The sequence below is a fragment of the Gymnodraco acuticeps genome, unplaced genomic scaffold, assembly GCF_902827175.1.
Source record: "Gymnodraco acuticeps unplaced genomic scaffold, fGymAcu1.1, whole genome shotgun sequence".
Lineage (NCBI taxonomy): Eukaryota > Metazoa > Chordata > Actinopteri > Perciformes > Bathydraconidae > Gymnodraco > Gymnodraco acuticeps.
This window is the reverse complement of record NW_022989983.1, coordinates 2,986,171-3,009,754: the sequence shown is the minus strand read 5'-3', so window position 1 is coordinate 3,009,754 and position 23,584 is coordinate 2,986,171. Positions and strand designations below refer to the sequence as shown.

Genomic DNA, 23,584 nt, shown 5'->3' with positions numbered 1-23,584 from the left:
ATATTGTTTAACTACATCATAACTAACTTATAATGCATCCATAACCGTACAATCCTGTTGTAATTTAATGTTATGGCCCAAAACACATTACACCACGTATATTGCACACGTGCATGTGTGTGTTCTGGTTCAAGTGTTCGTGTTCATATTCTTTGAGAAAGGTCGAGTTCCAGTGGTGCATGTTGCGAAAAAATTATTGTTACAGTTGAAGAACGAGAACAAAGATGAATCTTGATTGGGCAAAATTTGACCTCGAGTCACCCAAAACCATTCTGCTGGGTCTCCCCAGACCCGAACACCAAATTATACACTTTTTTTTTTAGAGACCTTCAGACTTGGCTAAAATTGTCAAAATCTGTTTTGTAGTATTTATATAGCTGTTGTGGAGGATATCATGAAACCTTGTTCCGATAAAAAAAACTAGAACGTAGTTATTATATCATTTTAACTTGAAACGGGTCACGGGAGACCCGAACACAACATAAGGGTTTTATTAAATACAAAATAACCACAGACGGCAGATATTTGTATGAACTAAAACAACTAAACAACAGCACATGTAAATATCAACAGGAAAGATGTACATTGAGTATCTCTATTGAATATACAATATCAATGTTCAGATTATGTGTTAATAATAATTCTTTTTAATACAGTTTTAGATTAAAAAATCTAACTCAAAATCTTCTTGCTAATCAGTTGTCAAAAACAAAGTAAAGTAGCAATACTGAACTGAAGTCACCTGCAATACCACATAATGACCGGTTGGTGGTACACATTTTAGTTGAACAGGTGACACACATTTATCTTACAGCGAAGACGAAGAAGACCCACGACAACAGAACAGACTCCCTTATCGTCTGTGACCGTACTGAGAAATGGCGGCGTCCGTGTGCCGAGTAGGGAGCACCGTGGGTCAAGCCCTCGCCAAATCACGAAATGTAAGTTCACTTTTAAAGGCTTTGAATTATCTAAACGTTATACCGATGCTCTACTTGTTTGGACGCCAAGCTAATGGTAACCGAAGACGGTAAACCGCCTGATTACTTAACAGGCTAGCATGCTAACCGGCTAGCTTAGCTGTCCGATGTTCAGCGAACGGGAAGCGGTTAGCATTAGTTAGCTAGCAGTGAACGCAAGGTCACCTGTCAAACTTAAAAGCACGTCTTGTAATAAACACCCCATGTATACCATCCGATTTATATTCGTGTTATCCAGATAAGCTGGTCGTCATTTCGGTCTGTCGCAAGGTCATCAGCTGTGTCGTTTCTCGCTTGTCCTCTTTAAGTTTCCAAAGCTAAGCTTCATGGCTAGCAGCATTAGCATTGTGACTTTGGACAGGCAGATGAAGATAGTGACAATCCTGCACTAATGTCAACTGTCAAAAATGTTTGATTGTTGTAAGTCATTGTATGCCAAATCTGAACAATAACCTTAAGAAATTGTCAACGGGACACAGATGTTATATTAGTGGAACTGGGTTGTGCAACTACTTCAAAAGTAATGTGATTCCGGGTGTTGTATTCATCCTAAATCATGCACTCCTTATCATTCTATAAATACTGCATTTAGCAACTACCTTCATCCTAGATGTTCTCAGAAAACATCCCAATTATTGTATATTCAGTCCGGAAGGCAAATGATTATATAATGACATCCCATTGCCGTAGAGTGTAAAATGATAGATGCGTTAAATTAGATGCTTTAACATGTGTTCACCTGAATTGAACTTATTATAAAGACATTATGGTTTTGTCTATTTTCAGTCATTGGCAGATAGCATAAGAGGGCAGGGGTGTCAATGTCAGCTGCTAGCTTTAAGGTTAGACGTTGTCCTATGCCAAGCCTTTCTGCTATTGCGTTCTGTTTACATGGATGAATAGTCTTTAAGTTTTCAGTACGATCAGACCTAGGCATGTTGACAAATTACTTAATTGAGCTTGCTTTTGCCACTTTGTGTGTAGAAACAGGAAACACAGGCCTACAATTCAGATTCTTGATGTGAAGTCCTTTTTTAAAGGGTGTTCATTGTACATGTATTACATAGTAATTTAATAGGTTGTGTGAAGGTGAACACTACAATACAAGATAACAGTTCTAAAACGCTCCATTTTGTCATTTTAACGTGGCCTCCTTTGCTTGGTAAGAATAATAAAAAGAAGATGAATCATGCAGTCATGTGAAAAATATTTTATGATGATGGAAATATTCAAAAATGTGTTTGAGCCGAACACTATTTTTGAATTGTATAGGATTATAAAATGTCTTACCCCTGCAGCCCATCCTGCTGTCTCTGAGGCGCGGACAGTCTTCAGTCAGCTATGCCCAGAGCCTGCTGGGAGCCCCTGAAACTCACCTCACTACCCTGGACAACGGTTTGAGGGTCGCCTCCGAGGAGACCGGACATGCAACCTGCACCGTAAGAACACAGATGTAGTGGATTTATTTACAGCCATTAAGGAGGTTGGGCTGTTTGATTAAAAATGTCTTTGTGTTGTTGTAGATTAATATTTCCCTGTTCTTCTTCCCTATCGTAGGTTGGACTGTGGATCAGTGCTGGTAGTCGCTATGAGACTGAGAGGAACAACGGAGCAGGCTTCTTCCTGGAGCACATGGCTTTCAAGGTACACATTTCTAGGCTTCATGACCTTAAAGGTGGGGTAGGTAATTTTGGAGATCCCAGCTCGAGTGCACTAGAATTTGAAAATACACAGCCGGAAAAAATCTGCCACTTCCTTAAAGAGCCCCTCCTCCAACACACACGAACGCGCACATGACCAATGAGGGCATGAGATAAGTTTGTGCACTGATGGAAGGCTGACAGGCAGGTAGGCCATCCAGTTATTTTAGCCGGGCCGGCTAAAATGATTGGATGTGCTTTTTACAGCGCCACGGCTTCCACAGATGACATTTTTTAATGGATTTTTTGTCAAAGCACTTCAGATATTCATTGCTATCGGGATGTTAAGAGCATTCCATGGAATATAACACAAAGTGTATCTCGAGCCGGTTTCTCAAACTTACCTACCCCACCTTTAAGGGTTCATCATATTTATACTTTGGCAAAGCTGATTTTTATTTTGACATCTGCATAATTAACATCCATGTATCCAAATAGAAGGCTTTTACAAATACTTCATACATAATACAGAGTTGTAATAACTGCATGCACACAAGGACGCTCTTAACAAACTAATGGACCCAATGCCAAAGAAGAATTGTTCCCAGGGATAGATAAACGATTATGATAAAGGCAATGTAAAAACGTTTCACAAATGGAAAGTGAAAGCTGTGTTTCCATCAGCTGGGATGGGTAGAGGTAAATCAAGTGTCTACCTGAGGACGGAGTTTAATGTCATGTAGAAAAACATGGAAAAAAAGAGAGCTGATGTAGGGCTGGGCGATATGGTCTCTAAATTATATCACGATATTTACTGACTATATCCGATATTCTGAAATCTCCTCTGAAACACATACATTTTTTTAATTTAACCCCTTGATGTTTACAGTCATGCCAGTATGATGATTCTAGTAGTCCCTGCAACATATGTCTGCATTAAACCATTGTTATTTATACTGTCTTAATTAGTGGTTTCTATTAAAACGATTTTAACCAACACACAAAAAATATATACTTAGAAAAAAGGGAATGTAAAAATAACGAGACAAATGTGTGATAAATCATAAAGTTGAGTTGAACTAAATAGTATTTATTCAATACATATTAAAATAAATGTAGGCCTACATACTGTTGCCTATTTCTATGGGCAAAAACAGAGCTCAATGAAAAAGCGCAGAAACACTTATACATATCAAAACATATTGAAAGTGCAATAATAAAATAATAAATTAAAGTGCACTCTTTGTGCATTTTAACATTTTTTACATTTTAATGTAACATAAATAAAAGGACTTTTTAGACATGTTAAATCAAAGTGCATATTTTCTTTTACATCAACAAACCAGTGCATGATGTCAAACTGGTTTGGTCAAAAACCATATACAAAAAAATAGCTGCATTTTGTGCAAGATTGTGTCATGTCTGCAGTCAGTACTAACTGCTTATCTACAGGTTTTGTGCAACAAAAAAAATCGGGAGCATTTCAAAACCACCGCGGGGGGGTGGGGGGTGCTAGTGGATCGCCGGAGTCGGCCTGTAGCACCGTCCTTGATGGAGCATAGGTGTGGGCTGGTCCTGTATTAATTATATATATATATGAAATCGGGAGTCTCCTGCGAAAATCGGGAGGGTTGACAAGTATGGTTGTAACATCGCTGATATTAAAAAAATAAAACAGGCAGACAGATAGCCTACTCACCAATTGCGAGGTGCAGCCGGTGCCCAAAACATTGCAGTCTTTTCCACTTATTGAGGCTCACAGCTTTGACGATGTTACTCCCGTTATCTGTGGTGATACACACCTGACGAGCCTCTGGTAAGTTCCATGACAGGAGAGCCTCTTGTAAACCTTGCGCTATTATCTCGCATGTGTGATCCTCTGGGAAAAAGGACGTTTGGAGGCGGGGCCTGCGTGTGTGACTGTGTCTATGAGGGAGAAAGGAAAGCTCACTTTGGCCGCGGCGGGAAACTGATTTGACAACATAATACTCGATGTTCACGATGTGGTCATTTACGACATCGCATGTAGTGCAATCCACGATGTATCGTGTAAACTTGATATATCGCCCAGCCCTAAGCTGATGTTGGACAGGGTCCACCTCAGATGAAACCATGGGTGTTTCTCAATGTCGAGGACGCTTGCTTGGTAGCACATGTCTTCCGAGTCAGGTCCTTCAGAAGCGAGGCACGAATCCTTCCTAGCCTCGGAAAACGAAGAATGGTGTGCAGGTGTGCGTCATATGCGAGGCCCCGCCTTAAATGGAGCGCGATTTCTGCCAAAGATTTGGAAATTGGTCCGTGCGCAAAGCATTGTGGGGATTTTAAGACCGCGGAGGATACACGTGTGCAGCCTCGAAATTTCTCGCTACGAAGTACGCCGGCCTCGGTAGAATTCCAAGTATGCTGGACATTGGAACAGTCCTTCGGCGGCACTCGATGATGCTTGAAATAGTGGCTCTGAAGCAGCCTTCCTCGACATTGAGAAACACCCCATATATGCTTCTTCATCTCTAAGCAACATGATGACAGAGAGGCGTCCATAGATGTGCCGCAGTGTGTCCAACAGCTCTGGGGAAAGTCAGGCTTGATTTGTTGCTTTCATTTAGCTTTCCTAATGACATAATTCACATACAAGTGCAGAGTTTCCCCTACCATTGTCTTGGAGGGGCGCTGTGCCCTGCCAACGGAGCCCCGCGCCCCCCCTGAAATTCAAGGTGTTTTAAAAAAAATTAAATTATCATTTTATTTATATAAGTTTTGAGTTTAGTGTTTTTGACCCTAAGAAACACTGATGCATTAATCAATAACAATAATCCACAGCTCCTCTCTCTGCTCCAGAGGATTTAAAACAAATATATCCCAATGCCCCCCCCCCCCCCCCCACGGTCAGGCAGCACCCCCCCAAAGCAATAATCTTAGGGGAAACACTGAAGAATGGTCCTGAAGCTGAGGCAGGAACACTAGCTCTGTTTCCACGCTGAATATTAACTTCTGAATGAAAAAAACAAGCATAGTTTAACCATGTTCTTGTTACATTGCCTACTCAACAGTTTTATAAAAGGCTATATTTAAATAAATCAGTGCCGCGTTGCCAGAGAAAACATGTCAGAAAGCTATTTGGAGAACCAATTATATTCTTTTCCACCGATCACGTCATTTAAATGAGCATCCATGATACTAACAACATGAAATTAGGTCTCTAACAAATCCTAACAAAATGAAGACAAAAAGATAACAAAATCACCAATCTTGATTATCTTTATGTCAGTTCATGGTCAACTAAAATGTCTTATGGTGTCATCACTAGGTATTCCACCCTTTACCCAAACAAAGCCAAAACACAGTCCCCTTTAATAACCATTTGTCTCGGTCCCCAGGGAACCAAGAATCACCCTCAGACAGCCCTGGAGCAGCAGGTGGAGTCTATGGGAGCCCACCTGAGCGCCTACACCTCCCGCGAGCACACAGCATACTACATGAAGACCCTCGCCAAAGACCTGCCTAAAGGTGGGAGGAACTTCAGATCATGATGGGATTTGGGTTTATGCACTAAAGAAAAGCTGAAACTAAAACCTCCGAAAGTAAATTCATTGTATCCAGCAGTGTCCCCTTTTAGCTTTGCCCACTTGAGGTTGATAGTGCCTTGAGTGGCCATTATAAAGGGGTAGATTATGATCCTCTCTGGTGACCTGGGTCAGGGGTCTCACCTCTGCCTCTGGACATCTCGGGAGGAACAAGAAATTAAGTTCAGAGAAGATGCTTGAACATTGGTTTAGTAATGGAGACCCGTCTCTGCGTAGAAGACTATTGTAGATATTGTTGTCAAGAATTGAATTCTCTGATCTAGAATCCCAAATATAATTGAATGTATATAGGTTTTATTACGTCTTCTTTGTTTTACACTGTTTTATTTTGTGTGTTTTAATGTGTCCTGTTTTTATTGGAGAGCACTGTGTAACAATGTTTGAAAAGTGCTCTATAAAAAAAGTGTATTCCCTTTAGTTTGATCAATTCCTGGTCTTATGGGTCTAAGTTAGTAAGACCTTCACAAGTAAGTGCATACATACTAAGATAATTATTCCTCTGTGTTTCCAGCCGTGGAGCTGCTGGCCGAAGTGGTGCAGAGCTGCTCTCTGAACGAGGCAGACATCGAGCAGCAGAGAGGCGTGGTGCTGCGCGAGCTGGAGGAGGTGGAGGGGAACCTGCAGGAGGTTTGTCTGGACCTGCTGCACGCCACCGCCTTCCAGGGCTCTCCTCTGGGACACAGCGTGCTGGGACCATCCAGCAATGCCAGGCAAGAGGATTCTCAAACACACAGTTAAAGGGGCCATATTGTGCTCATTTGCAGGTTCATATTAGTATTTTGTACCTCTACTGTGACATGTTTACATGCTTAATGTAATATCTTCATTTTTCACCCTCTGTCTGAAACCAGAGCCCGGTCTCCTCTGATTGGTTAGCTGGCCCCTCTGTTGTGATTAGTCAACTGCTTAGCGCTAACCAATAGAAGCACAAGTGTTACATAGTGATCTCACTCAGACAGGGGGGGGGAGTGTGTGGGAGAGAAACTCGTTCTGGACGGAACTTTGCAGCCTTTGCAGACCATTGGCATTTACACACACAAACACCTATTACACACTACAGACCCCTAAAGCATAATAAGTCCACTTTAAATATCAGTCTCAATCTCAGAATATCTTTCATCAGACGCACTGCTGTAAAAACTGCCGTGATGTGATGATGCGAATTATGGTTAGTTAGTCATTCTTAATTTCCTTACAGTACATATATCCCATGTTATATTAAAGTACGCACCATTGTGTAACAATTATTTAACTCTCCCAGGACTCTGACCCGTCAGGACTTGGTGGACTACATCAGCAGCCACTACAAAGCCCCCCGCATGGTGCTGTCCGCTGCTGGAGGTACGTCCTCTTCATCCTAACGCACACACTGTGAGGGGGCACCCTGCTAGCTGTGATTTTCTACTTGAAATTCTATGTTAATGTAGCATGCTTCCTCTTCAGGTGTGAACCACGAGGAGCTGGTCGGTTTGGCCAAATCTCACTTCAGCGGTGTCTCGTTCGAATACGAGGACGATGCCATCCCCGTGCTGGCCCCCTGCAGATTCTCAGGCAGTGAGGTGTGTTGAGAACATGCTCTGCTATTCAACATAACCATTATTCACCAAGTCGGAGAAATCACTGAACATGACCATCTCCTCAGATCCGCATGCGTGACGATGCTCTGCCTCTGTGTCACGTTGCCATCGCTGTTGAAGGCGCCAATGCTTCCAGTCCGGACATCGTGACTCTCATGGTGGCCAACTCCATCATCGGCAGCTTTGACCTCACCTACGGCGGTGGAAAGGTTGGTGACATGGGTTTTTGTTAAGCTGGAATTGTGGTTAATGCAGTTAAGAAAAGACACAGATGAATTGTATCCAGCAGTGTCCCCTTTTAGCTTTGCCCACTTGAGGTTGATAGTGCCTTGAGTGGCCATTATAAAGGGGTAGATTATGATCCTCCCTGATGACCTGGGTCAGGGGTCTCACCTCTGCCTCTGGGCATCTCGGGAGGAACAAGACCTGATATAAAGCAGCTGCTAGGACATTGGTTTAATCATGGAGAGCCAATCCCTGCATATGCATATCTCTCTATATATCTATCTCTATATATATATCTCTCTCTATATATATATACCTTTATATGTTGGGTTATGGTTGAATCCTATAATGTGTGTTTCTAGTATTAGCTTTTTGAAGCCAGAAATATATTGTGCTAAAAAAGGTTTTAAGTGTGAAGTGAACAACTAAAGGTTCCTGAATCAAACCAATGCAACATTGATAAATTGTTTACATTTTCAAACTGGTCCAATTTGCATTTAAATGTCAAACCGTCAAGAAATTGTATTTTAAAATCAACTCCCCTCCCTCTCCCTGTAGCACCTGAGCAGCCGTCTGGCCCGCCTGGCCGTGGAGGAGGACCTGTGCCACAGCTTCCAGGCCTTCCACTCGTCATACAGCAACACCGGCCTGCTGGGCATCTACTTTGTTGCCGACAAGCTCAAGATTGAAGATATGATGCACTGGTCCCAGAACGCCTGGTCAGTAGAGACAGACAGAGACACTCGCAGAACATCAAAACTGTAATCTTATTTTACTTTTAATTATAGGACAATGTACATATTTCAACTCATTTCTTCCACTTGCTGCCCCCTACAGGATGAACCTGTGCACCACAGTGACGGAGAGTGATGTGGCCAGAGGCAAGATCGCCCTGAAGGCCAGCCTGGTGGGACAGCTCAATGGTGGGTGACATGTTGGTCAGGCATTGTGTCTAGATGGAGTAAGCATGCTAACAGAATTCTGCATTTAGATTTGTGGGTGTTATAACTAGGGCCGGGACTCGATTAAAAAAATTAATCTAATTAATTAGAGGCTTTGTAATTAATTAATCGCATTTTTAATCACATATAAATATTTGACCTAAGAACAGTGAGAAGCAATTTTTTTCACATGGATTTTAGTATACCATTAGGCGCATTCACACCGCAGTACTTTTCCCACAAAGGTTCATGAGAACTTGGTTCATGAGAACTCTTTGAACCTGGGGGTGGATTAGGCAAATGAAGCCGTTGACGTCACTTCTTCTTCTTCTGCTTTGGGTTTACTGGCAGGCCGCAAATCACCCAAAGTCCCCGACCGGAAGTCCCCGGAGTTGGGGACTGGCTTCAGTAGAAGCTGCTGGGAGTCCCAGCAGCCTTCCGAGTAAATCGCCAGAACGCCGACACCTCCTCATCTCCACCGCTCCCATGTTTTATTTTGTGTTGCCATAAGTTAGTCTCTCTGCGTTTCTGCGCTGGGCTAATGCTAATAATGCTAATACGAGGATAATAAAATGGCGGCTTCACAAAACTTTTTGGGAGTTTTACGGGGCGTGGTTTGCAATCCGCCCAGCCAATCAGAAATATAGCTCTTTTCTCACAAGAGAGCCGCACGAAAGTCCCTGCTCTCTAGCAGCTCTCTGCTCTCTAGCAGGGACTTTCGTGGGGGTAAAAAGGTTCTCATGAACTAATTTTAGTACCGGCTCTTTTTGGTGTGAACGCGATAAAAGAGGCTAACGTCCACGCTAGCTTCCACGCTAGCTGCTATATGTTTTGCATTGAGGTGATACTTGAGGCTTGATGTGCTGCGGTGATATGCGAATTCCTTTTTGCATAATTTGCACACAACCGTGCTCTTATCGACGCTTCCATCCGTCCGTTTTTTAAAACAACATTTCCCACTGTTGTTCACTGTGGTTTGTTGTTGTCTGAAGTCATGAACGTTAGTTGGTGCTCCAGTATAATCGGTACGCCTGAAACTCATCCAGTGAGAAACGTTCCGCGGTGCAAAAATAAGTGCGATTAAAATGCGTTAATTTTTGTGTAATTAATTAATCTTAATTAATGCGTTAAAGTCCCGGCCCTAGTTATAATGTATGATGCATTAACACGGATAGCTCATAAAGCAAATCTAAAAAAAAGTATATTAAGAAAATGTTTTTAAACAAAGCAGTACGTGCTGTACTCAAGGTCAATGCGAATTCTGTATTGTTCATTGGTTTGCCATATTTAAATTACAGTGGTGAAGTCTGGGTCAACACACATTCACTTTTTCATAATACAAATCCTCAAGTACAGCATTTATTTTGAGTCATAATGGGCAGGCGAAATAAGACTTCGCCTTGCTCTTTTCCATCATGGGCTTTACAACCTGCTCAACGTGTATTTGTTATTTTAATTTTTTACTATGAGATGAATGAATGAATAATCACACCCTTTTGTCTTTTAGGAACAACACCAATTTGTGACGACATCGGCAGACACGTCCTGAACTACGGACGCCGTGTTCCTCTGGCAGAGTGGGACGCTCGCATCGACGTGAGTCCCAAATTGGAAGGAAATAAAGACGATTGCATGAAGCAGCGCCTTTTCCAAAGTGGCTTCTAGTCCATCTATAGGATAAGAGATCTGACTTCCTCCACTGTTCTTCTTTCAGGCCGTGACCCCCCGGATGGTGCGTGACGTCTGCAGCAAATACATCTACGATAAGTGTCCCGCTGTGGTAGCTGTCGGTGAGTTCTCTGTGGTTTTAGTCATTTTGTATCAAAGTCAGAGCCCAGGCTGTGTTATCGTTCTCTAACCTCTCCCTCCTGCCTCTCTCCATCAGGTCCCTGCGAGCAGCTTCCCGACTACAACAGAGTGCGCAGTGCCATGTACTGGCTGAGGTTTTAAAAAGCATTGTTGTGTTGCTCAGAGTGTCCCACGTTTGCTCCTCATCTTCGTCTTCAACCCGCTTCGCTCCGCCATCACTGCGAGAGAGACTTCACTTGAGGGTTGTCCACTCGTTGGCTCAACAGCACATCATCCTCTCTCTTATCCCGCCCACTGATCACTCTTAGTTAGGAGGGCAGCATGCGAGTATTGAAATCACACATCCGTTACCTCTTGATTGTCCAGTTCCTCATTACCTGGTACTGACTTGCAGAGCGGAGAGAGAGAGCAGACTTGAATAGGAAATACTTCACTGGACACGACCTGAACACAGCAAGTCTGGAGCAAGAGTATATTTATAATTTCTGTAACATTTGTTTCTGTCCTCTATTGTACATAACAGAAGCTGTCATTCTGACAAAATAAAAATACTGTAAAAGATTTACCTGTGGTTTGTCTCATGTGTACAGAAATATACAGGTTTGCATTACATTTAACTTGCATCTATTCTATACACACGTTTACAAAGCACGCTGTTGTGTGTAAGTCAACAGCAATATGTTCTGGTTATTGCTCAAAGAAATATGTCACTCTTAAAAATACATTTGTGTACCAATTATGCCACTTGGAGAGGAGAGGAGGAGGGGAGAACAGACAATCGACTGTGGAGAATGTACATGTTAAATATTGATAATTTGAATTGAATATAGACGGGGTTGATAAATAGGCAGTAGATCAATCTATAGGTACTATGCATGAAACTGAAGGGTTAGTGGTTCTGCTCCCGGACTGGATAGGCTTTGCTCCCTGGTGCCAGAAAACCTTGCAGCCTCTTCACTCTGACAGGTCTCCCTAACAAAAATGCATGTGTGTATTCAGAACTAATGTCTGAATTAGTGTTAGGTAATGAGTGTTAGTGTATTACTGTTGTCAGATGTTGACAAAGTCATGAATACTAAACTCAACTGATTAACCAGGTATATAATCAACAGACAGAATATGGGAACAATGAAAGGATGACAAAAACCTAAAGATTTTAGGTCAATTTAACCATCTAACAAAAAATACTGTTCTGAAACGGCACGTCTTCAGATGAGGAAACATGAACCACATTAACAAGCATCCCTGCGTCTTAGATTGACCTCCAGGGGCGGTTCTAGTGGGGGGGGGGGGGGGGCAGTGCCCCCCTAACACTGACCTGTGGCCCCCCTAACAATGAAAAGGTTTTTTGTTTTTTTTAATGTATATTTTCTGGTACTCGGTTTGCCAAAAAACCGCAGGATTGGTCGCGGACCCGTTTCGAGTGGGTCGCAGATGTGCGAGTGAAGAATTTTTTTTTTTTGGAAAAAACTCAAACTTTTATTTTGAAGGACCGATTTTCTAACGCTGTGCATGCAGTCGGCGTTGGACTGGAAGTACCGGAGACCATCAACGGTTTGGAAAACTTCTGTCAAGATTGTTGCCGGAAGTCCCTGTCCCCACGGAGAATAACTTTGCGGTAGAACTACTCTTTATACAACCATGGGTACAACTTCAGATAAAAATGAACACATAATGAAATATGACCCCCGGTTTGATGATTGACAGGTCACAGAACAATGGGGGCTATCTACCCTTACCCACAATTTAAAGTAATTCACACAGACTATCTCCTCTGTACTCTTCTCTCTGTGAGGAGCAGCAAGTGTAGCTGTCAGAACAAAGTGAAACACAAACAATAGCACACAATATTATTATGTCGGGTTGTAATAGATTTATTTATTTTATTCTCAGAGTGTACCAGAATGCGTATACTGTCCGTTGATCTAAGAATCCCCCTAGACCCCCCTTCTGGGGTTGGGTTTTCAGCATGTGTGCCTTTTTATGTTATACAGTTCAGCTTTGATTTCATCATCTCATTAAACCTTTTTTAAAAGAATACTTTTGTTCTGTGAAGGGATATAAGGGATATATGCACTGTACTTCACTTTAATTAATATTGTATGCTGAAAAGCTTATATATTACAGCACGATTTTTTGTTGAATAGATTTGAGTGGTTCAAAATTTCGGGTCGTGATTTATTGACAAAGGAAAAAGTGGGTCCCGAGGCCTGACCAGTTGAGAACCACTGATATAGAGTATACATTGCTATATATGTTTGATCTTGAAGCATAGAGATGACATAATCTTATTGTGAGTGTACATACTGCGTCACCCAGTATCTGTGACAACAATGCAATACAACATGTATATATATGATTATGTGTGCTGCTGGCTGACATTTGTGTGACCCATGTTTGTTTATTTGAGGGTAACTGAGACGGTTTGTAATCCTGAAGGCCCCTGAGGGCCCAGCTATCGTAATCAGGCTGCACTTGTAATATTTCCATCATTAGTCGAATGAGGATTAGTCCCTTGATGTCCGGACAAGAGGTGACCCAGGAAACCTTTGTCTTGTCGGAGTCCCTCCTTGGCCTGACAGCCTCTTCCTGCTCCTTCTCCAGAGAGCTCCACTGCTCCCATCTTACCCCCCCTTCCTCTTCTGTGGGCTTGAAATAGACCTTTGTGTACTCATACATGATGTTCCTTTAAGTAGCAACAATGCGCAGTGTTCAGCATTTTTGATTGAACATTTCCGTATTATTTAAGGTGCCACACAAGGACACACATGTATATATAACGGGGCTGTCGTAACACAAAATCAGTACAAAGAACTGATACTGATTTTTGCATCTTTAATCCAGCCTATAATTTTAAAATTGGATCCAAAGGAGCAGATTTGCATTTCCTTTCATTATTAACTATTATGAAACACATAAATCAAATGTTAGGAAATGCAATTGCCTTCCTTACCTAATTGATGACACCACATTTACCACTTAATGCTCCCTGTAGAATTGAATCATTGAATTTGGGGGCCTGCTCTTTCATGCAGAACTATTTTTTGTGGACTAAGTTTGTGACGTAGAAAAATCTTCACCACTTAATAACTGATTTAAGGTGCAGGAGATGTTTCTGTAGTCTCACTAATTCATCAGAACATGTTTGATTGAACAGGTTACAGGTGGGTAAAGGTCCAGCTGCTGCAGGATATCAGGTGTAATTGGAATAATATGTGATGTTTGGCTTTGTAAACAATAGATCTTCGTAACTATCATTCACTTTCCATATCAGAAAAAACACAACCTGACAGAGATACTTATGAAATACATCTGAATGTTCATTACAATTACTGAGCATTTTCTATCAAGACAGAATCTTGAAACAAGAAAGGATTAGAAATGTCACAAACACAATAGGAACTACAAAGATTTTTAAATTTGTAATGGGATAAAAAATTAGTTATATCAGTGACAATGACTCATATCACCACGATAAGAAAGGGATAGGTGTTTTTGCAGCGTTGGTACTTAACTTTGAACCGAGACGGTGGGTTTCACTTGTGCTTTGACTGCAGACTGGGGCAACTATCCAATTCATTCAAGGCAAGCTATTGTGATTACCATCATGTTATTTTTAGAAAAAGAAAGATTGCAATGAGTGCAGAGGAAATGAGATGAAATGAGGGGAGGGTGACGGGGTGTTGAGATGTAAGAGATACAAATGAAGGAAAGGGGCAGTGTCACGGAGAAGACAGACGTAGATAAAGACCAAGTCGTGGACGAGCGGGCAGAAGTCCAGTTGAACATCTGACTCCGTGGCACATCCTCCTGTCGCTGAAGAAGAAGAAGAAGAAGAAGAAGAAGAAGCAGCTGGAGGGGAGAAGATAGGATATCTGAGGAGCAGACAACAGATCATTACAGAAGCCTTACTTTAGACCAGAGGAAGGAGAAGTGCCTTTTTTGACAAGATACCAACTTTTCACGCAGGTGACACTGAGTAAGTATGGGATTATGACACTTGATGCTTTCTAATGTTTATCCATATTTCAGAACATTGGCTGATTTAGTAGAAAGATATAAAAAATATTGATAACTTAAAGCAAAAGTAGTTCTGAGAAACTTTAAATGTATACAGAAAATGTTGCTTTTAATACCTTTTTGAAGATTTCAAATATGCTATGTATTGCTAAATGGGTATATCAGTAATCTTTTTTTTTTCCCGCATGGACAATTTTATTTATTTAATCGTTTATTTGGCGGATCCACAGTGATGAACACGTAAAACATTAAAATGTGTCAAGCGTAATAGTGCCAGATTTAGCTTTGAGCTCATTTCCATCCCTCACATAAAACATTTAAGAAGTTTACATTTTACAAACATAGCAAAAACAAAATACATGATATGCAAAAGGCGCAAAAGAGCAAGAGCAGCATATACAAGTATTTACCTCATGGTAATACAATATAGCAGCAACGACATACAAAGTGCAAGAGAGGATACAAGAGCTATTGAGAGTGGGACAATCCCGTGTCTCAGTTGGGAGGCTATTCCAGAATGAGCTGCCTTTAATGGAGAGGACATTTTGTCCAAAAGTGGTCCGTCTGCGGTGGACCTCACAGTCTCCTCTGGTTTCTGACCTAGTGCAGCGTCCACTGTGTTTTCTGTGGACAGTTTAATCTTGCATGAGTACTGCTTGATATTACAATTACAAATGATTAGGAATGTCATCCTATGGTTGCATTACTCTCTGTATTCCCATGTAAAAACCTCCTGTCCCAACTAAGATAAGATATGATATACTTTATTGATCCCAAATTGGGAAATAGTTTTGTTACAGCAGCATGTTAAAACAAAGGCATTGCACATCATTTGAAAAATAAAAAGAGTAAATAATAAACAAACAAACATCTTAAAATAGAAAATAAAACCGAACTAAAAAATATATACAAGCTGACGGTGAAAGATCTGTAGACAAATAAACACTCTGAAGGGCCAAATGACGGCTAACATCATTTAAAAGCAGGATATTATTTACATTAAGTGCACAAAGAATGGCATATTAATCAAATGTTAAATGAACAGTGAAGAAAAGTCCAGTTATAAGTCCACCAGCCTGCCTTTTCTAATGGAGAGAGTTAAATATGATATATAATCTACAAAGAATGGCTGTTTCCAGATGTTTCTTGTTGAAATGATTGCACAGTTCCTGCTGCATGCCATCAGCCGCAGAACACATGCAGGGTGCAGTTATGTAATTGTGAGCCAATAGCTGATCGGTTCTTCTTCCCTCCCTGCAGACCATGAGGAGTGTGAGTGTGTGTTTCTGCCTGGCTCTGCTGCTGCCGTGGTGTGTCCAGAGCCAGAGGAGCGGCACTTCCTCTCTCGCTAAACTCGATGAAGACACACAGAGGGATGTGCTGGCTGTCGACATCCTCAACCGCAGTGGGTTGTTGAACTCATTGCTCCGATCAGAGCGCCACACGGTGCTCCGTCGAGAACGAGCCCCTCGCCCGGCCTCCCAGGTGCCGAAGAGAGCCCAGCAGGGGTCCCGCTTCGCCCTCTCCCTCGACGTACCCACCAGCATCCTCAGCGTCCTCATAGGCCTGGCCAAGAACCAGGACATGAGGACCAAGGCGGCAGCTAATGCAGAACTGATGGCACGGATAGGCAAGAGGAAATAAGAAGCGCCCGGGGCCCCTGGGAGCCTTCAGAGGCTCCAAGGACAAACCTCAGAGGAGTTAGCCTCTTACATCGTGGCACCGACACCTGCTTAGAAACAGTGTTAGTTCAGGGGAAATCAGTCATTATGCTTATGGTCAGTATCTGTCCTTTAGAGCTTAGATCTGCTTTACTTTTATACTTGTATTATCTGATGATATGACCTCGTTCGCCACCTGAATTAAAAGAGAAGAAAGTAGAAATAACTGCAAGCAGAGAAGGATGAAGCTGCTCTCAGAAACTGTGATGAGGTTTCTTGTGTTCATGTGTAATCTTGAATTCAAAGAAAAGTTTGTTCAATTAAATCCAATGAGATAAAAAATATTATTTTTTTGCCCAAGTCTAATTCATTTCACTCTGCATTGATGTCAGGCACACGCATGATTACAAGCATCCGCAAACGCATAAAGCACAAATGAATGGCTCTGGGCTAAATGAGCTTGCGTCACCCGCAGCAGCGTCTGATGTGTGATAACGGGACAAAGGCACGGGCAGGATATTGACCTCTGAGAGAAGAACAGACCCTTTCTAAAGACCTTTGTTCACTACTCAATCAATTCTATTTTAAGTCTGATGCATTATCTGCTCTACATTACACTAATATCTGTGGCATGACTCATCTGTGCTCCTGCAATGAGCATGAAATATGAAGCAACAGAGGGAAATAAGCTGCTCGTCATGACCTTGAATTATTTCTTGTTTAACTTCAGGTTGTCGTAGCTTTCGTTTTATAACAGCTAAAGCGACCTCATTGCACATATTACAATATATGTTATGATATAGCACTGTAAGTAAGGCCACTACTGGGTAGCACAGAAACTCTCCAACCCTTTCAAATAAACACGTTATCCAGCAATTATCCCGACATTAGCAGTGTATTGTTGCTGCAGCTGCTGTCATATCGTCAAGGGAAACTTGTGTCCCTGTTGCCATTAAATCATTTTAACATTCATCTAGTTAAGAAAGGCTAAATGGTTTTTCCTTAAGCTTTTTCTTAATTCTTAAGCGTTATCACTGGCAATTAAGGAAAGTGCAATTTCTAAGAGACATTCTGTTTATTAAAAATACAGTCGCAAAATGCTGTATTCTCAATCAAATTAAAATAAAAACTCCACTCATCTTAAAGGGATAGTGGAAATGGAACCTCAAATAGTTTCGTTTTAACTTATATACAAGCATAATTACGTACCAAAACAATCACACCTGATTAAAAAAATATAATAATTGCCTTACGCATGTTAGAAGCACTTTATTGCAGCTTCCCCGAAGTTTTTTAGAAACGAAATGTTTCTCAGCCTAACCGGAAGTGACGAAAACTCAGGAAGACGATACGATAACAAACCATGGCGTCTATGCAGAATGAACGTGGAAGGGCAAATATACCAGACAAAGAAGAAGGATTGTACGAGGTATCCAGTGATGATAGCGAGTCAGAAACATCCTCTCGGCTTTCCTACGAAAATGTCGTTTTAGGAACTGAATCTGAATCCGGTTCAGTAAGCGACGATGGTGACAATATTGAGCCAGACGATGGACCATTACGTCCTTATTTGTTCGAGCCCGAGCCCGAGGTGATGGTTCACTGCATGGGCAATGGCGAGGATGACCAGGAGCCAGATGATGCACCCCTACGCACAAATAATATTGACTGGTAGGTCCCTAAGCATAGCTCACGCATCTTAAGATCACCTGTAGCCTTTACAAATATTAATCATTGTTAACCAGTTAAGCCCGAAGGTCCCCCCAGTGGACCCCTCCCACAGTTTTTTTTCTCTCACATGTCTCAGGGCTTCTTAACATTTATGAAACTATTAATGTTTCATACCCTTTTAAAAGGTAAGAAACTCCGCTAACTGACAATAAGAACAATTGTTAGCTAGAAAAAACACAAGAGTAATACCAAGCCTTTGAATTAGCATTGAGCGAAACAATGCTAACTAATGCTAACGCTTTTTTACACACAACACACGGTGGAAATGCCCTTATTACTATCTTAACTGCACAAACAAGATATACGATTTAAAGCTGAGACTCCACAGATGTAATGTCATCACTGTAAGACCTCGAATTCCTGGAGCTATCAGCCAGAAAAGAGAAAGTAAACAACATCCGGTTCCAAAAATATTACAATAATTACGTCTTACCTTTTTTGATTTGTGATCAAAAGTTGTGTTCAACGGAATAAAAACGCATCTCAAGGTTAATCCAATGTCGTTGTGTCACGTAGAATTTTTCTGTCGCACTACAGCCATACAAAACACATCTATTCACCATAATAAAGGTCGGCTATTCACATGCAAATGCTATTGAATGTCCGCCATTGTTTGTGCCCGTCTTCCTGAGCTCTCGTCATCACCCGAAGATTCCCGACGATTCCCGAAGTATTTCGTTTCATTGAGAGGGCGCAGTAAAATTGAAAATAAATGAAACTAGGCGGATGAAATTAAAAAAAATTGTTTAATATGCTTCTTTTTAATAAAAATACATAAGTTAAACCCAAAATTCGCGAATTTCCACTATCCCTTTAATAAAGGCAGTTATCAAAACAACTCAAGGCTACATATGGAGGCTTTTATGTAATGACTGCATTACTCCGAGGAACCACAATGCTCATTTCACTTTGGGTTTAAGAAGTTGTTTCACAAATAACCCTTGGCAAGTGTATTTCTATACAAGAAATACATATTGTACTTTACAATTTTGAGACATCACTTTCCGTTTGATTCTACTTCCCACTATATTGCTCCTTTACAGTTACCTGACAAAAACATTATCTTTAATGTGTGTTGTCAATGTGAATCAATGTGTTGTTCTAGCTGTGAGGGATTAATTTTGTCTTTACTTAAGATATTTGACCTTTCGGCCTGTTGACGTTTTACGACGAAGCCGAAGTCTGTTATCTGTCTTAAGGAATGGGAACTGTTAGCTATTGCTGACATTATGAGTTTTATGACCGGTCAACTCTCGGTCACAAGAGCCATAAAGTCAAATAAGTAATTCAGTACCTCCAGGTGGTGACGTACACCTTCCCCCCAATATGTGAGTTGACTCTGAGTGAAACTAATTAAAGGTCTGCCAAGATGAGAAGGGATTCAGAATTGACATGGCAACCCACCGGTGCAGTCAGAACTTTCTGATGCTGTGACTTGTGATATGAATTCTCCGGCCGATGCTTGTAATAAACGCCAGTGTTTGACATCAGAACTCCTGCTCGTCCCGTGTCTCTCTGAGTCCTGACTCTCCATTGCTACAGAAGTTTCCCTTACAAATTGGCGTTGTCGGCAGGATACCAATACATCTTCAGAGACTTGTAAGTGTAATTTCAAATCCACATTTGGACATTGCCTTACCAGAATCTGTGATTGACGGTATCCTAAAATTACCTGTGAAACTGAGCGGTTGTGTTTCATTTTTGGTTAATGAACATTTGGCTGATTGCCTCTGTGCATGCTGCTTGGGACGAAATTACCATACAAGCATGCACAGCTTATGTTCAGAGTAACCTTAAAGACATACATCAGTAAAGTGGAGCTTCTGTATGAAAGCAATGTAAAGATTTGTATTGGACAAATCGCCGAATTCTGGGGGTTTCAGCGGCCAAAACAGCAGTTAAAAATAAGCAGCCAGAGATATTCCCCCCATTGCCTCTGTGAGCACGGCTCCAGCAGCAGCCACGGGTGTGTGTGTAAACATCCCCCGTGTCTGGGTGGCTGCAGCCGTGCAGCTGAGAGGAAGAAAGTCAGGTTTTTGATAAAAACTCAAGTTAGATACCGTTATTAATCAGCTGTACGTTTTAGTTTGTTTGAACTTATTCATTATAATTATTGTACAAAATGGTATAAGAATGCAAACTTAAATTGATTATAGTCTATTATCAATTCAGGTTAAGAAACTAGTGTTGCTTGCATCCTATTTTTAAAAAAGGCATTTATTTTTATAATCTACTAAAATGCAACAAAAAAATTGTTTGATTTTTATTAATTTTGTCTTTTTTATTGCACTGTTGCAGCAGATTCCTGTAGCTTCAGATCTCAGTTGTCTTATTAGTAAGCCTCATTTATACTTTTGTAGCAACACTATTTTTATATAATGGCAAAGAAAGGGTTCAGAGTCTTTTCTTTTTTTCCTGTGTCATATGTGGCAGCACTGTTCAATGTTTCTTGAAAACATTACCCACTGTAGTGACGTGTGAATAAACTCCAACTCTGTATCAACAACACTGTTGTGTAACTTCAGTTAAATACTTGTATGTGTGTAGATTAGAAAGAGGTAAGATAAAGGATCTGCATTATTTAATGGAGTATTAATCGTACGAAGGTCAGTTTTATACAAGTAGAAGTGTGTATTTACCTGGTAGTAGGCTACGCCTCTCTATTTGGACTGGTAGATCTCGACAGACTGGCAACTTTAAAAGTAGCTCTCGGTTCAAAAAAGGTTGGGCACCCCTGCTCTAGGGGGTCCGGCATACTCCCCCGGAAGAACATTTTGAATATTCCATATTTGAAAGCATCAATCTGATGCATTTTGAGATGCATTTTTTTGCCAACCTGGGGAGAGCTGGAGAAACTTAACTTCAGCCATGAGTCAAAAATATTATGGTCTCCTTACTAAGTATTATCAGGGATGCAAACTCATCAGGTATGTAAAAGGTGACAAGGACCCGAGCCCCCCGACCCCACGGAATATCGGCTTTAAAATGAGGAATAACAGAGGATTTTAGCAGTCAGAACAACTAAAGCAGCAGGTAATAATAACAGAAACGCTAAAGAGTCACATCTAATAAAATACATAAAAGCATTTATTTTAATTGTGTAGCAGTCAGTTTATAATTTTGGCAGCACTGTTGAGCATTTTGAAAATCTATTGTCATGCCTCTGCAAGGCTTAGTCTTTCTATCTTTATGGCATCTGGTGTAAAGTAACTAAATTCATAAACTCAAGTACTATACTTGGGTACAATTTTGAGATACTTGTACTTTATTTAAGTATTTCAATGTTTTGCTACTTTGTTCTTCTTCTCCACTACAGTTCAGAGGTACATGGTGTACTTTGACTCCACTACATGTATTAATACCTTTAGTTACTTTACAGATGTGGATGAATGATATGAAATCTAATCAAGTGTTAAATCAGACTTTAGTTCGACCTGGAGTAAATCCACAAGCTACCCTGTAGTATACAAAGTCATTCGAACTAGCTGCACCTTTACCAGCTTTGAGAACACTTTCATGATCAATCATTATAAAACATATCATATATATTATTCTGAAATGGACCAATCAAACAACCCTACTTTTACTGTCGCTACTTTCACTATATTTTGATGAGAATACTTTTCTACTTTCACTTGAGGAACATTTTGAATGCAGGACTTTTACTGTGACAGAGTATTCCTACACTCTGGTACTTCTACTTGTACTCAAGTACAAGACCTGAGTACTTCTACTTTTACTCAAGTACAAGATCTGAGTATTTCTGCTTTTAATCAAGTACAAGATCTGAGTACTTCTACTTTTACTCAAGTACAAGATCTGAGTATTTCTGCTTTTAATCAAGTACAAGATCTGAGTACTTCTGCTTTTAATCAAGTACAAGATCTGAGTACTTCTATTTTTACTCAAGTACAAGATCTGAGTATTTCTGCTTTTAATCAAGTACAAGATCTGAGTACTTCTACTTTTACTCAAGTACAAGATCTGAGTATTTCTGCTTTTAATCAAGTACAAGATCTGAGTACTTCTACTTTTACTCAAGTACAAGATCTGAGTACTTCTACTTTTACTCAAGTACAAGATCTAAGTATTTCTGCTTTTAATCAAGTACAAGATCTGAGTACTTCTACTTTTACTCAAGTACAAGATCTGAGTATTTCTGCTTTTAATGAAGTACAAGATCTGAGTACTTCTACTTTTAATCAAGTACAAGATCTGAGTACTTCTACTTTTACTCAAGTACAAGATCTGAGTATTTCTGCTTTTAATCAAGTACAAGATCTGAGTACTTCTACTTTTACTCAAGTACAAGATCTATACTTATACCACCTCCGTTTATAGCCTATGAAAAAAAAACTATTAGAAAACGAAGGCTAAAGCTAACGTTAGCAGATAGTGACAATGTATGCTAGCTAGCTAGCTCAACGATAATATTGCGACAGAAAAACTTTTCAGTGCACATCACGCTCTGCGCTCCGACAGGGAGCTCTGCTCTGAACACCTGAACGGCCCGTTCTAACAGCTGTTCACCAGCGGTCCAGTCTGTACCAGTGACTCCGGACCACACAGTTAATATTAACGAACGCACCCGTAATGTGGCTGCTGAAGCTAGACCATCATCGCGGAGCAGCAGAGCCGACAGGCAGGAAGACTAGAGCACACAGCTCGCGCTGCATTATAATATATAAAAAAAGAACACCATGCGTGTCATGATGGCACATAACAGCTCGCGGCCGCAGATTACTCCGGGTCCCAGACCCCCCCATACCCCAAAAATATTTTTATTGCAGATCTACATGAATCACAGAAACGACCTATTTTGGATTCAAAACGGCAAATTTCGCCGAAAGGTGAGTGATTTTCATGCCTGAAAAACAGTCATTTTCAACATTTCATTCATTTAAGTCTAAGAGACTTGAACATATAAACTTAATGAACTCAATTTATGTAGAAATACAATTGCAACTTCATCCACACTTAACCTATACATACATGACACTTTCATGCAAAGCTATAACAAACTGATGGACAGACGTCACTAAAATGTAAAACAATGGTGTACATTACATATTGAACATGCACTCACATTTTTGGCTTGTGGACCCTGCAAAGACTCCTCCTCTTTTCTGAAGCGTTTCAGAGTGCCACTGTAGAAATAATTTTCACTGCTGCTTTTCGAAGTGACTGAAATAGTATCTGTGCCTGAAGCGGAGGATGAGGATGGCACTGGAAAATAATGTCATCACACAAGAGATATTAAATATGAATATTGAAATGGTCTTCCTTTGTCATGTCTATATGTAATCTACTGGTGAAGTGTTCTCAAAAATACAACAAACCCACTGAAAAGCTCCATTGCAAGTATGAGTCCCAAAGTCGTTGTCCACAAGAGCGCACTCTACTTGGGATGCTTAGA

General features: G+C 40.8%; 2 protein-coding genes across 2 annotated transcripts; both read left to right on the top strand.

Annotated features, from left to right (window-relative positions):
- Window positions 1-789: 789 nt before the first annotated feature.
- On the top strand, window positions 790-11,321 carry LOC117543819 (cytochrome b-c1 complex subunit 1, mitochondrial). The gene is made up of 13 exons (XM_034212402.1): window positions 790-941; window positions 2,279-2,419; window positions 2,538-2,624; window positions 5,998-6,127; window positions 6,716-6,914; window positions 7,466-7,545; window positions 7,648-7,763; window positions 7,847-7,990; window positions 8,565-8,725; window positions 8,844-8,929; window positions 10,455-10,543; window positions 10,662-10,737; window positions 10,833-11,321. The coding sequence occupies exons 1-13, from the start codon at window positions 879-881 to the stop codon at window positions 10,895-10,897; spliced, it is 1,437 nt and encodes a 478-aa protein (XP_034068293.1). The 5' UTR covers window positions 790-878; the 3' UTR covers window positions 10,898-11,321.
- A 3,280-nt stretch (window positions 11,322-14,601) lies between these two features.
- On the top strand, window positions 14,602-16,761 carry LOC117543690 (urocortin-3-like). Its single transcript, XM_034212146.1, has 2 exons — window positions 14,602-14,735; window positions 16,037-16,761. Exon 2 carries the CDS (start codon window positions 16,040-16,042, stop codon window positions 16,418-16,420), a length of 381 nt encoding a protein of 126 aa, XP_034068037.1. The 5' UTR covers window positions 14,602-14,735; window positions 16,037-16,039; the 3' UTR covers window positions 16,421-16,761.
- The last annotated feature ends 6,823 nt before the right edge of the window (window positions 16,762-23,584 follow it).